General features: G+C 40.4%; 1 protein-coding gene and 1 long non-coding RNA gene across 3 annotated transcripts in view; one reads left to right on the plus strand and one right to left on the minus strand.

The window, feature by feature from the left end:
- Nucleotides 1–12557: 12557 nt before the first annotated feature.
- Nucleotides 12558–13903, minus strand: LOC138065606 (uncharacterized). The gene is made up of 3 exons (XR_011138693.1): nt 13601–13903; nt 12898–13036; nt 12558–12700 (listed from the first exon to the last, which is right to left on the minus strand). It is a non-coding gene; the product is annotated as an uncharacterized lncRNA (long non-coding RNA).
- The window catches only part of SPATA13 (spermatogenesis associated 13), a 167574-nt gene continuing 166645 nt past the window's right edge, over nt 13026–13954 (plus strand). For both annotated transcript variants that reach the window (XM_009686550.2, XM_009686552.2), the window contains exon 1: nt 13026–13128. In XM_009686550.2, the coding sequence (XP_009684845.2) occupies nt 13051–13128 (78 nt within the window). In that variant the 5' untranslated portion in view covers nt 13026–13050. The remainder of the gene's footprint in view (nt 13129–13954) is intronic.

The following is a 13954-nucleotide window of genomic DNA, read 5'->3' on the forward strand; positions in this document are numbered from 1 at the left end:
AAATGAATTCTACTCAGATCAGTTAGACAGGAGGTGAAATGATGTTTCTTATACTGCAAAATTTTGACATGAGACAATGATCTAAATTAACAGAAAGCTATGGGGCAATCCAGTCTTTAGGCTTTTTCAGATGACAGTTTTCCTGAAAGAATTAATTCCTGTGAAAACAAACTAATAAAATAAACCAAAGTAAGAACACCTCAAAACCCTTTATAGTCAGTGTTTGCTGTAGGTTTGTACATGTACACACACACACACACACACACACACACACATATATAAAACTGAATAAATAATGACTCTTCAGTTAAAGGAAGCTCATAATCTAGGTAGATTAAATATGCTCAGTTACATTTGTAAAGGTCATTTTTACAGTTCATTAAAAATGAAAACGTGACCAGATAGTCAAGCAAATTAGCTGAGAGACGTGGTGTTCTAGTCAACACTTGCAACAGTCACAGAAGTGGCTAGTCAGCGCTCATTGCTAATATCATATTTCTGACCTGCAAAGTTGTAAAAGAAATGCAGCTGTCATGTCTTTGAAGTGGCACAACTGTTTAAACCGTTCTTTGTAAGACCCGCAGATGCAGGGTGCCAGGAGCGGTAACACTTCAGGCCTGGTTCTTAACTGAGGCAGCTCTGCATTCTCACAGGCCGCTTCACAAGACGAGCTCACAGCCTTGCTTATGAGTTTTGAAGGATGGTTTGTGGCTCTAGTTACATTGCTTTGCTATTATGACAAGGAGATTCCAGAAACTGTCTATTGACATAAGAACAAGCAGGCTATTTTTACCAGCTGATGGCCAAGCTGGGAGTCATAGGGCAGTTGTTTTGGCTTTGTGAAGAAATGGAGGTTCAAAAGCCTGCAAACAGATGATAAGAGTGGGCAACAGCACGGCACATCCTGGCCTGGTTCAGAGCAGACAACAGACGGTCAAACTGTTGTCAGAGTTGTTGCACTGGTCTTTTAGGAACTATGTAACTAGGAACAAGATAAACCAGTCTGAGTTAAATCGTACAGACAGGAAAAAGGCTCAAGCTGAGAAGAAAGTTTGGGGGTTTTCCTCTGACTCCGTATGGTATAATAAATCTTTCTACTAAATTTCCTTCTTAAGATAGGCTCTTGTAAAGAAGACAAAGAGCACAGTGGTTGGTAGCACAACAGGCAGCATGTGTTTGGAATGATGACATAAACATAAGCTCTGGGAAACAACAAGACGAAACATTTACCGTTGGAGGAAAGAAAGGGACATCTTGCACTCTGCAGCTGTACAAAATAGTTTCACTGTCTTGTGCAAGAAGCAAATGTACCAGGAATGTCTTCCCGGAGTTAGGTCGTGCAATAGGAATTCTTTCCTTCACCAATTCAGTAACTTTCTTTGTGTAAGGTCCTCTAAAACTAATTTAGCTAAAACAGTATAACATATGAGTTGTGCCTTTATTGTGCCTTATTCTGCCTAGGACTTCTGAGTAATAGCATGTGATTTTCTTTCATTGTATAAGTGGTACCTGTGCAACTACATGCCCTGGAGTGAGAGCTGTAGAAGGTACTAATGTATGTGGAGTTATGCAACAGAGGAGAGAGATGCATAGGGGAGAGATCTGCCCTGCAGAGTAAGTGGGAGCAAATATTAACAGCAGCACAGCATATCGGAGGACTTTACATGTTGTGAGTGTATTTATGCTTTTACCTTGTGAGACTGTCACTGCCGATTGAGCTGCAAAGTGAGGGTGGAAATAGCACACGTGTGCATGTATGGTGCAGCTCTATTTGGGACATCATCTTTAAGTCAAACTCCTCTGCCCACTGAAAGTAGTTATGTAATCATTTCAGAGATGGCAAGAAACACAACACAGTAAATGCTTTCTGATGAGGATAAAAGGTGAATTGAGTTGACAGAGAGAGGCTCTTCCAGCTCATAGCAACAGTGGAAGAAGAGATCTTTTCACCAGGAGTGGGATGAATGTATGCAAGGAACAGAAACTGGGAACTGGGAAGAAACAGAGAGCAGAATAAGGAGAAGGATAAGACCCAAAAGAAATTATCTGAGGGTGTAATTTAAGCCTAGAGAAATGGCGCAGTTTACACCAGGACAAATTTTTGCACGGGAAACGTGAAGCAGAATGGAAGAAATCTATTTTTGACTCAATTGCGAAATGAGTGGGAAATTAGAAATAAGATTTAACATGGCCTGCCATGTTGCTTTGTGCATGCAATTATCTGGGTTGTGAACTCTTCCACAGTAGCCGAGATCTTATATTCAGCAAGTGCTATCACACCTACACGTTTTCTATCTACTGGTAATATAGAGGACACTGTGTGCGTACCTTTCTGGACCAAAAGCAACAGCAGCTCTTGCACGTGATTAACGCAATCCTCTGTTTCCAGTCATTGAACCTCTAGTTAGAGCAGTAAAAGGCAGAGACAATTTGGCTTTTCATTCTAAGTCTTTGTAGTTTATACAGTACTTTATTGTGGAGAGTTTTCGTGTAATGTACATTCTTATACCTTCTGAACTTTGCAGCAGTAGCGCATTAGGCGATGTGACTAGCAGTCCTGCACGTCTCTCAGAATCCGCTCTCCAGAGAGAGAACTGTGGCAGTGGAGGGTTTATTTTAGCTTTTTATAATGACACATAAAGAAATACACTGTCCATTTGGGGTCTGTGATGCTCTGAATTTCCTGGGAATTTTATCCTTCAATTCATAGACCAAGACCTGAAGGCTACTTACTGCAAGAATGAGCTTTTCTCTCTTTGTATAGAATTTCGTTGTGCCAGAAGACTAAAACACTTGCCTGTTCCTTCTGAGATTTCTTTTCCATGATCACTGATCACAGGTGGCATTGTTGGTACTCCAGCAATTACTGGTGATTCAGTGACTCCAGCAAAGCTGTCCCGCCCTGGAGATGGGCACTAACCTACTACCAGAATCAGCTGTTCTTGGCTTCTTCTGTGGACTCTAGTACTCTAGTAGTCCAGGGACTGATGCAGCTACAGGGTTCATATGGGTTCTCGATTTGTCACTCAAGTTCCTTTATTCAGCCTGCAAGTAACAAATACAATTCTCACAATTCTTTTGGTGATCAAATAGTTCCCAGGGACACCCAAACAACCATCAGCTATATTTCTTCCCTGTAAGGAGAGTTGCTGCCCTGTAAATATTTAATCAATTCTCTATTCACTTAATCACATGGTTATCTGTTAGTAGTATAATGTGTTTTTGTACATTTTTGTTGATATTTTATTTTATCCTTGTACTAACCATATGCCTAAATATTGTCAGCACGATGAGTTCGGTGACATATGTGGATGTTTTCCGGTCTGCTCTTCCTTATCATATTTACACGTTAATGGATGAGGCAGGACACACTGAAGGTGTCTTCTGTAAACTCCTGATTTCTTTGATGGTCTACAGATATCTTGCTCATCAGTCTATAACTCAGTTGCTTATCAGTAAACAGTCTCCAGCAATTCAGCTGCACAGCTTTGATAACTGAAAATGAGCTTCCTGTGCATTGGGCCTACATGGCAGCCAACAGCTGTAAACCATAGTCTTCATCCCTGAGTGGGACCAAGTCACGTAGGGTCCTAAAGATGAGGACAGGCATCTAATTGGTGTTTCCTGGGAAGTGAGGGTGCCTCACGATGTTGCAGTTCCTAACCCCTGACCCCACACTGGTCCTGCTGTGCATCATTCAGAATCTGCTTAAGGCTTATCATTGGAATTATGCTGTAGGTTGATAAACCAGCCAGTAAAATAGAAAGTTCTGTGTCATCTCAATAATAGAGGTATTTATAGTCATATTTTTTGATCAGTTCACCAAGAGATTGCAAGAAAATGTTGAATAAGACAATACTAAGAATGCCTTCTGGGAGACTCCACAAAAAAATCATTCAGTAGAGGTGGAAGGTCATCACAGCTGTCTTGAATATTCCAGACAAATGTGTTTTCAGCAATACCTCAGCGGGATGAAAGGCAGCTACTTCATAGCTGACAATATTGAATGATGCAGAGAGGTCCCTGAGGACAGTTATGAATGTTTGCTTCTATTTTTGATTGAAGAAAACTGAAACTGTTTTAGTTCCACTGATGGACAGTTGTCATTTTTTTGGCTTGAAACTTGAATGCACGGGGTCTAGAACACTAGCTTCAATTGGATGAGTTTGCAGATAGCCTTTAATTATGCTCCATGTGAACCTTTTCAAGTATGCAAGGTCTAATGGTAACCTGCAGTTTTTTAAAGGTGGTATATTTGGGGCAGCTTAGCTTCTTTTGTGCGTGTAGAAGAAAAATGAAATTGCTTCTCTGAACAAAGCATCGACTCTTTGAATCACAGACAGTACCATTTGCCTAAACCTCTCTTTCACAAGCCAGGAAAAGTATGGATCACAATCCAAAGTCTAGCAGACAAAAAGTTGCTTTAAAGAATTTAGGACTTCTTGATGAGTGGTTTCTGGAAATACAGATTGTTGATTTTCTGGTTATTCAGGTTGTTTTACAGGGTTTTTTTTTATAATATGCATCACCTCCTCTTCAGTAAAACTGAATAATTCTTTTTTGGTACCCTATGTTGCTGCAGGTTCTGGGTACTAATGATCAATTTTAACCACTCTGCAGAGTTGCTTCGACTATAATTCATCAGCTTTAGTAAAAATTAGGGGGTATTTGCCATGTACTCACTAATTCTTTCTAGCCCGTCAAATAGCCCAATCTGAATTAAATTGTCATTACAAAGGAAAAGAAAAACCTCAGCCCTTATAAAACATTTAAAACTCTATAAGGGTTTAACAAACTAAATAAAAGTGACGGCATTTGTTGCTTGGTTAGAGGAATCTAGAACACTTAATGGCTTCCAGCTGGAAAATATGTCCTAAAAGACTCTTTTCTATGAATGACAGTGGAAATGGGGATGTTAGAGCTGGAAAGATTAAACCCTCTTCTGAAGAAATAATAGAAACTATTTGCTCAAATAAGAGTTAAAATTTCTGGTATTTGCAGCTTAGCTGATACAACATAAATATGCTTTGACATACTAATTCTCCATAAGGTCAGAGTCATCATTCTAACGCATATATTGTCATTTACTTAAACTCGGTTCAGCTGCCAGCGGCCCTTGCTAACCATCTAAGAGCATTATGCCAGATGTCTTGTTTCAGACTAGAGATGTTTTAACATACAGGTTTGCTCTCACACAAGCTATGGAGGGAAGCAATATAGCCTTGCAGGTGAGGAACTGAGCTGAGGTATTGAAGGATCTGGGCTCATCTCCTGTAGCTGCTACAAGGTTTCCCTATGACTGCATGCAAGCTGTTCTGGCAAAAGGCACGAGTCTATGCCTTACAGGCCTTTGATACCCCACTGGGGCTCTTTGCCTTTAGTAGCATGATGGCATAGTTCATGGATCTTCTCTTGGCTGTGCATAAACAGGAGTCCTTCTGCTCAGTCTGTAGAAACTCATAGCTTTGGGTTACTTTTCCCAGGATCTAAGCAGTAAAGCATTGTACAAGAAACAATCCTGACCTTTATAGGGGTTTCGGAAAGGAGTGGGAAGGGAGCACAGAGCTGCAGAACGGCTTATTTGGGATCATCTACCAGGTCTGCAACAGAGCGAGGGTTAGAACTCTACTCTGTGATGCCCGTTGTTACCAAACTTATTCTAACAGCCTTTCAGTTAATGCATCCTTTGTTCTCTTCCCCTTTCCTTTGAATAGTCGTATAGACACTTCTTTTTGATCTAGTTGACTGTTTTTACATGTCTTTCTTAAGTGGAACTTTACTTACTGCAGCTGCTCACTGATGCGCAATTAGTAGACACATAAATAAATACAATATAATGAAAAAGAGCCGAAGTGGCTTTACAGTAGGAAATCAAAATTCACAAATATAGCAGGAATCTTTGGAGGCAGTGAGTGTACGGAAAAGAGTGATTTATATAGTGTACTTGATTTCCAAAAATCTTTTGTCATGCTGGGCTAGCAAAATATCTGTATGAGGAAAAATGAGTTCAACCAGCACTCTTCAGGCTGGAAAAGAAAAACCAGAGTTGGGGATATGATAGGAACCTATGCAATCATGAATGTCATGGGGAAATGGAATAGACAACCATGATACAAAAGTTAGGGAACGTCCAACGTGACTACTAGGTATCAAAGTAAAAAACAAACAAAAATAAGTATTTTATTATGTAGTCCCATAATTAAATTATAGAACTAGTCATCATACAGAGGCTGTAAAAGCCACAAAGATAAATGGCTTTAGAAAGTAAGAAGACAAAATCATAGAAAGAAAGTCCATCAAATATTCCTAAGCACCTAGAAACTCATACAGCGTTGGCTTTGGAAGTCCCTAAGCAAAGATTGCTGAAAGCTGGAGAGATCCATGAGAGAGCCATGGCAAGCTTACCCTGGTCTTCACTTTCTCCTAAGTCCTCAGTAGTATCCACCCTAGGAGGCCAGAGGCCTGGCTAGACCGTCTTTGGGTCTGAACATCCATGGCTGTTCCTATGCTCTTATGGTGAGTGAAGTATGCGTTGATTCATGCCGTCATTCATGCACCTGTGTTTGGTGTTATTTTTATATTACTGGAATGCTGTTGGAGACAGATTTCTCTTGCTTTGTGGATGTATAGTGTCTATGGAATGTGCCTCTGATTGCTCCCCAGGGCCTCATATGCTACTCTAACAGACATTGTAAGTAGTAGTCAAATAATAGCCAATTGAAAATGCACACAGTAAGCATATTATCTAGTCTGACAAGCTCCTCCCACAGCTAGGGCCCTGCTGTTGTATGTGTGGGAACCTGCCATGATTTCCTCTCTTTCTAACTATTCTACCTTTGAGGCTCTCACTTACAGCCACAGTGTTCTTCATTGCCCAGAAAAGCCATTGCTGACTAGCACAAGGCACCGTAACTGCAAGCTCCTTCCTCCAAAACATCTGTCAAAGCATGTTTCTTCTAGAGTCCTGGAGATACAAGCCTCACACATGCCATTCATGAAGGGAGAACATCCTTCCTGGCACGGAACCATCCTCTGCCTCCCCTAGGTTTGCATTCTTTATTAATTTATTGCAAGCTTCTGTCATGCAGGATTATTGCCCCCTGCTTTCTTGCATAATGTGGAGCATCCTTTGGGCCTGTAGTGAATAATTGCTAAAGCTGTATTTGCCCATGTGGCTGAGGATTATCAGCAGTCAACCCTAAACTGATTTTTTCCTCAGTATTCTGAGTAAGCTCCTGACGAAAGATTAGCATCAAGTTAAAAATAATCACTCTTTATGTGTGAGAATAGATTTCCTTTAGTGCCTCAGTGACTGTACTAAGTAGGCCATATTCTAAAATTCACACTGACCTCAGTGAGGGCTATTGACAAGAAAGATATATAGATTAGAAAAATGGAGGAACTATGGTTTAAAATCTGATTTGGGCTTTTTGCTCTCAGTTCCTGTGTTTTTGGGGGGGTTATGTGTGTGTATATCTTTTGGAGGCACAAAATAGATTGATTTCACTTCAATTTATGCAGTATTGGCTTGCGACAGAATCTGGGTTGAAAACATTTAAGAGAAGTAGTATTTAGAAAAATATGTGTTCTGGCATTTAAAGTTCATTTAAATATCCTTTTTTGTTGTTGTTAGTTTTATAAAATCTTGATTTTTGCAAGCATAAATTTGGGGAAAATGTGGGCAGACAGAGACTCCTTTCTATCATTAAATAATATTCCTCTTGATGAATAACTTGAAACTCCATCCGGTGGCTTGCTTAAGCCGAATCTAAGGTAACAGGGATCCAGCAGAGTGAAGTTGTCATGCATGTCCTGCTGGAGGTGTGAAGTGATAGATCTTCTGTGGAGCCATCTGACAACAGCCATGCATGTCTCACCAGAGAAATCTTAAAAAGATCCTCAGAAAGGAAATACATTTATACAATCCTGAAAGGAAATGGTGTTAATTAAAAACAATATATCATTTAGAATCAAGGCTAGGGTCTGTTGTTTATAGTTCCAAAGCAATGTTTTGTTCAAATTGCTGGGGAATGATGTAACTTTACTGAGAACGGCTAGGATAGAATGCATTCCTTGTGAGTGCTGTATGGTTGTTACTCTTAAAGAGGTGAACCTAAAAAGAGGATAGTATCTGTTCTACGCTGGGCAGCCTCAGGATAAAACAAACAGGCAAACAAACAAAGAAACTCTTGTGCATCTCAAAGTCTGTTGCTAATGCTCAGAGATTTTGTAATGTGTTCTTCCTCATTCCAGGTGGTCTCTCTGAGCCTGACCAAAAGCACGTTCACGTTACCAGAGGAAGCCTCTGTCTTCAGTGAGGTTTGGATCAAATCCTCCTCTTATAACTGATCATTTCCTCAAAATTAGAACCACTATCTTTGAGATGTGCCTTGCCGAGTACTCCGTTAAGGATTGCTCTTAAGTTTGGTTGGCCAGTAGCACAGAATTTGTGACTTCTACCATTTTTCACCTCACCATATTTCTTCATGTTTCTTTGTTTACTGTGAGGAATAAAATCATAGACATATCGTAGTGGATTGGGAGGAAAGAAGGATTTCCGAGAAGCATAGTCTCTTTTATGAAAATAGTGTAAAATACAGTTGGCACGGTGTCTTGAATCAGAACTTTAATGGTTGTTTAACTTTTGGCGTAACTACTAGCTAATACATATGATTACTGGATGAATCATGCATTGATGTCTCATTACTGTGAGCAGGCTGTTATCTAGTGTTTACTTTCAGACCACCAGAAGGAGCTATTGAATTCAAAAAGCATTTTCTTGGAAGCTGGAGTTCCTTGTACATGAGTGCAAGCTGCAGGCTAATGGAGCGGGCACACTGTCTTCCTTGCAAAGTGCCACTCTGAGCCATACAGGACAATCTCCTTTAGAGTCTGCATTCTTTTTCTGATCAACTGCCTTGCAATAATCAAAACTGACTTTACAGGGTTTAAAGTGCTTCAGGGAGAGATTTCAAGCATCATTCCTTAAATGCGTGCTAACAAATACTAAGCAGATCCAAAGAGATGGAAATTCATGAAGGCAGTTTTAACTGTACATTTTCAAAACACAGGGAGTGTGGAAGCTGCCATTTTCCATTAGGCTGGGTGGGAGATGCTAGCCTAAGAGACCTGCAAAACACTTGAGAGAGCCAATGGTCAGTGTAAGGATAAATGAAACTTGAAATTCTGCTTATCCAAGGAGACTGACGTTTAAAACGCACCTGCCAACCATTCTGTATTTTCTAGGTGATACAGTAATGTGCAATGACCTGGTGTTAGCCCTATGAAGGTGTCTGATGATCAGATTCATCAAATAAGGAATTGGGATTTATAAATGGCCTTCCCTCTGTGAGCTTTTCCTTTTAAATTTGTCTACAAAGACTTTCCCCAAGGGAGGGCAGATTATGTTGGTTTTGCTTGTCCTCTGTTCATGCTTTCCTTCATCCAACAGCAGCCTTAAAATTTATGATGGTGGCTTGTGAGTGGCACACTCTGTGTGCCTGTGAGTGTGTCTTTGAATGAGTATTAGGGACAGTACCTTAATTAAGTCTGTCCCCTGCCCTTTACAGCTTGCTGTGCTATTACAACATTGACTCTAGAGGACAGTCTCACTGCTTGCCTCAAAACTCTATCAAGATGTAATGCTTGTAATGTACATCTATCTATGATAGGAGCAGGAAACAGCACAAAGTGTCTCAAGTAACCTTTCTTGTATGCTAAGACTGATAGGAAGTCTGATGCTATGCATGGATCTCAAAACCTATGTCTGAAATTGTTGCCATGTTGGGAATGCTTCTGGATCTGGTCATTTCTTGAAGAAGGAAGAAAATAGGATGTGTGCTGACACACAGGTGTGGTAGGCAAAGGTAAGGAATAGGGGGAAGCTGAAGGGTAGCACGGAGAGGAGGAAAAGATGTATTGCATTAGCTGAACATCTAGTTTCTTGGAGGTTTCATATGTTGAGTTCTTTCCTTCTTTTTCTTACAACGATAATGTGTAGCAGCCCTTGTCAGACGTGAGGTTCTTGTGCTAAGCATTGTGCAAAGATAGAAATTGAAGGTCTTCAATTAAATCTGTCTCAGATTTTATCTGTATGGTTAAGACCCAAGATAAGGCACTTGGAAAATGGTTACAATGAAGAGATCCTGTAAGATATGAATTACATGTCAAAGATACTTTTTAAATTTAGCAGTACCAGAATAAAATACATTTCCTATTTTATTATTACGCAAATCCTATTTACTTTATTTATGCAGTAAGACTCCTTCCAGAAGTAATATGTACAAATACTGTATAAACTTAAATAAATTTACTTTTTACTTTGTAGCAATATCTCACAGCAACTTCTTTCTCCAATAACATTTAAGCATGCCCTGTGCCCTGTCTCTTGGGCGCAGGGAATTGGTTACAAGCTACGCATCTGTAACGACCTTGAACCTTGATTACTGTAATTCTCTTGGAGGTATGAAATTGATGATCTGATTAAAAATAGAGACAACCACCAATCTCTGCTCAGCACTAAGGGGGCACTAAGGCCATGTCAGCCTAAAACTTACTTGTCTTCATGATACAGGTTTTCATCCCCAGAGCTCTCAGCATGGCACATATTACCAGAGGACCTATCTCGACCTGTGTGAGCCTGATCGCCTATGACAATGATATCTCATAGGAACAATAGCATTGTTGGCACTTGGAAGACAGAGTTTAAAGGGAAACTGCCTTGGAAATAAATCTTTTCTTACAAATGAAAATTTCTACTCCAGATTTTCAGTAAACTTGCAATTTAAAGAAAAGAAAAATTGTGGTCTGTGTAAAACTAAAGCAAGCAGATACTTCATATTATTTTTCCTCCACTTCTTTGACTGGTGCATGGATAGTCCTAAAAGACTCTAGATAGATAAATAAATGGAAGCAGACTGCAGTAAGAAAGTCAATTGGTAAGATGAAAGAAGCACTTCTGACAGAGCATAAATCTCTTCAGAAAAACACAAATATGCTATTTTCAATATATTATTTACAGGGAGGTGAATCTTTTTTGCTCTTTTTAAAAATAACAGGGCCTACCCTGGACATAATTCCAGCCAACAGATGATTTCTGTCTGTCTAGTCAGTCCTTGCTTACATGACAGCCCATAATATTCTGTTCTTTAAGGGTGTGCCTTAGATTTGCCTGGCAGTGCAAATGGCGACTCTAGTCAGCTTCCTGCAAAATTCTCCTTTTCCTTCTTGTTCAGGTTGGAGGTAGACACTGGCTAGTTGGTTTGTTGATCTTCTTGGGGGGAATTCTGATGCTGAGAACTGAACTATGAGGTTGCTTTGTTAGGATTTTGACTAATGGCTCTGTGGTGGGGCTTTTGTGCCCTTTAAACACTGTTGTGGCTTTCAGTTCTGCCGGTGCTAGCACTAAGGTACAGGAATCCCCCCACATTCCATCATCAAAGGGCTTGGGGCATTACTTAGGTTTTGCATGGTGAATAGGTTCTTCTGAGTCACAAGAATTAAATCACGAGAATAAATTCATTCTTATAAGGTCAGATGTCAATGTATTCCTCCCCTTGGTGAGTTGTGGCACGCCTAATCTGTCTAATTCTGGTAAGATTTCTGTACGAGCAGATATTCACCAATAAGAATATGAGATTCTCTATCTGGCTTCTTGCCAGCACTGCAAATGTGTTACTCCTACCACAGTTACTAATTAGTACAATGAAACACACTCATAAGATTTTTAAGGCCTCCTTGTTTTGTAGCAAAGGTCTGTCTAGAGCCACAGTCCAGACCCACAGAGCGAGCAGGAAATAGATAATGCATCTTTGAACGCTGTCTTAGCAATTAATAGAAATTTTCAAGGGAGGTATTAGTCTCAAGTGATTTCAGCTTTTTAAAATGTCATTAGCTAGGCTCATTCCCACTAACCAGTGGTAAGAAAGCAGTTTCAGAGGGCAAGTCATCCCACCTATCTTTCTGCAATGCCCGGGGAGGAAACTAGGCGACTAACTTGAAGTGTAGAGCTATTTTTTGGAAGGATAAATATAGATAAGAGACATGTTAGCCAAACTAAGTGTTTCCTTTGCATGCTAGTACTATCGTGTTTCGGTAGCAGTGAGAGCTGACTGCGTCTACTGTGTTCATGACTGTTTGTATAGCTGTGCAGTATCTCCCACGTCATATAACACAGAGTTCATACACCTAGTTAAGAAGGTGGTGGGAAAGAGGCTACAGTCCTACTTTATTTCCCTTTTTTCTTTCTTCTTTTTAATTTTCCTTCCCCTGATCTGCCTCAGTCAGTAACAGAAACGTAAAATGTACTCAGAAGAGCATTGAAATTCGTGTATTGGTACTCTTTCCTGTCCTATCCTGTCCCTCTGTCCTTTTGCCTTAGCCTCCAGATCTGACCATCTGTGAATCATGTTATCTAGTACTGTGCAGAGCAGATCGTGTGACTGATTTCTTGGCTCAGCCAGTGTGTGTTGCTTTGGCGGGTAGTGTGGGATGAAAAAAAGCACAATACATGCCTTTTCTCTCTGAAACTTGTTTATCTCCATGATATCCAGGCCACTCTGGGAGAGCTCCCCTTTTGGTGATCGCTGGCAACCAAAAACAAATCACATCAAGGCAAAGTTAGAGGACTACTCCTATACAAAGAGCTCCTCTAAAACAAAGCTTCATTTTTGTGGTGCATTGTCCTGGCTCTGCGCGAGTCCTGTAAAGAGACAAAAGCAAGCAGGGAGGAAATCTCAGCTGCCCAGTAAATGCCCTAATTTGATTTGTTTACTGCTCCCTTCCCCCACCCAAACTGTTCTGCTAACCTGTTAGTCCCAACTCAGACAACTCAGACCAGCTAATCTGATTAGTTCTGACACACAGGAGCAAGGCTGCTGGGAAAAGCTGGACCCTTACCGCTGTTTCAGGCTTCAGCTTCGATCATAATGTTACGGGTTTGCTGGATGTATAGTGCCGCACGATAGGAGCCCAGCAGCATGCACACAAGAGAGCAGTGTGACTGTCACTGAAGATTTCTGCCCTGGGTCTGAGGCCACTGGAATACAAACCATGTTTCGTGTCACCTTCAATGTAGTGACAGAGAAAGTTACCTTCACCTTGGCAGCCTGCCCCTCCGTCACATGGAAGGTAAGTTCAGATATGCATTATGTAAGAAGGTTGATGGAACAGGAAATAAGTATCTAAACTGTTTTCCCAACTGTAGGCCATGTTTACAAAATGTTTAAGGGAGCTGTACTACGAAGTGTCATGTGAAGGACTGGATGGGGTTAGGCAGACTGAATGGATCTGGTTCTAGATAATAGCCTACTAGTTGCCTTTTAAAGTTTTTATCATTTGACTTTTAAAATAGCCAAATACACAGTATTTTCCTCATTCTAATCTGGAAATGCTACTGTGTTTATATTAGCAACAAACGCAGACAGGTATATAAACATCAGCTGTCATTTCTGTAAGGAGGGGACAATCTTTGAGGAAAGCCTTCAAGCTTCCTAGATAATTTAGGAATTACAAGGATTTGTGAACTGTATTGAGATAAAATAAATTAGAAAAATTTCCATCCCTACAATAAAGGATTTGAAGAAAAAGAATAGTAATTTACCTTGGCATGGAATTGAAATTGGTAGAAGCCAGAGACGCTTTCTACATCTGCTCCTTCCCCACATCTTCATTTCCTTGAGACAAATCTTCCTCTTTCATTTTGAGGAGACCAGCATCATCAGGATGAGATGGGATCAACATCATTGCCTTCTGTCCCTATTAGCGAGTGTGTTTTTTCACTACAGTGCAATATGATAACACACCCACTGTCTTGTGAAGTGTTGCTCAAAAAAATCCATTTTAGAGTCTATTACTTTTAGAGAGCAGTTACTGTGGGAACCTCACCTCTGTCTGTTACCATGCCTTTAAGATGTGAGCCGGTTAAGGATAACCAGATACAGTGGTAGAGCAGAAT

This window comes from Struthio camelus, chromosome 1 (assembly GCF_040807025.1).
Source record: "Struthio camelus isolate bStrCam1 chromosome 1, bStrCam1.hap1, whole genome shotgun sequence".
In the NCBI taxonomy this organism is placed as follows: Eukaryota; Metazoa; Chordata; class Aves; order Struthioniformes; family Struthionidae; genus Struthio; species Struthio camelus.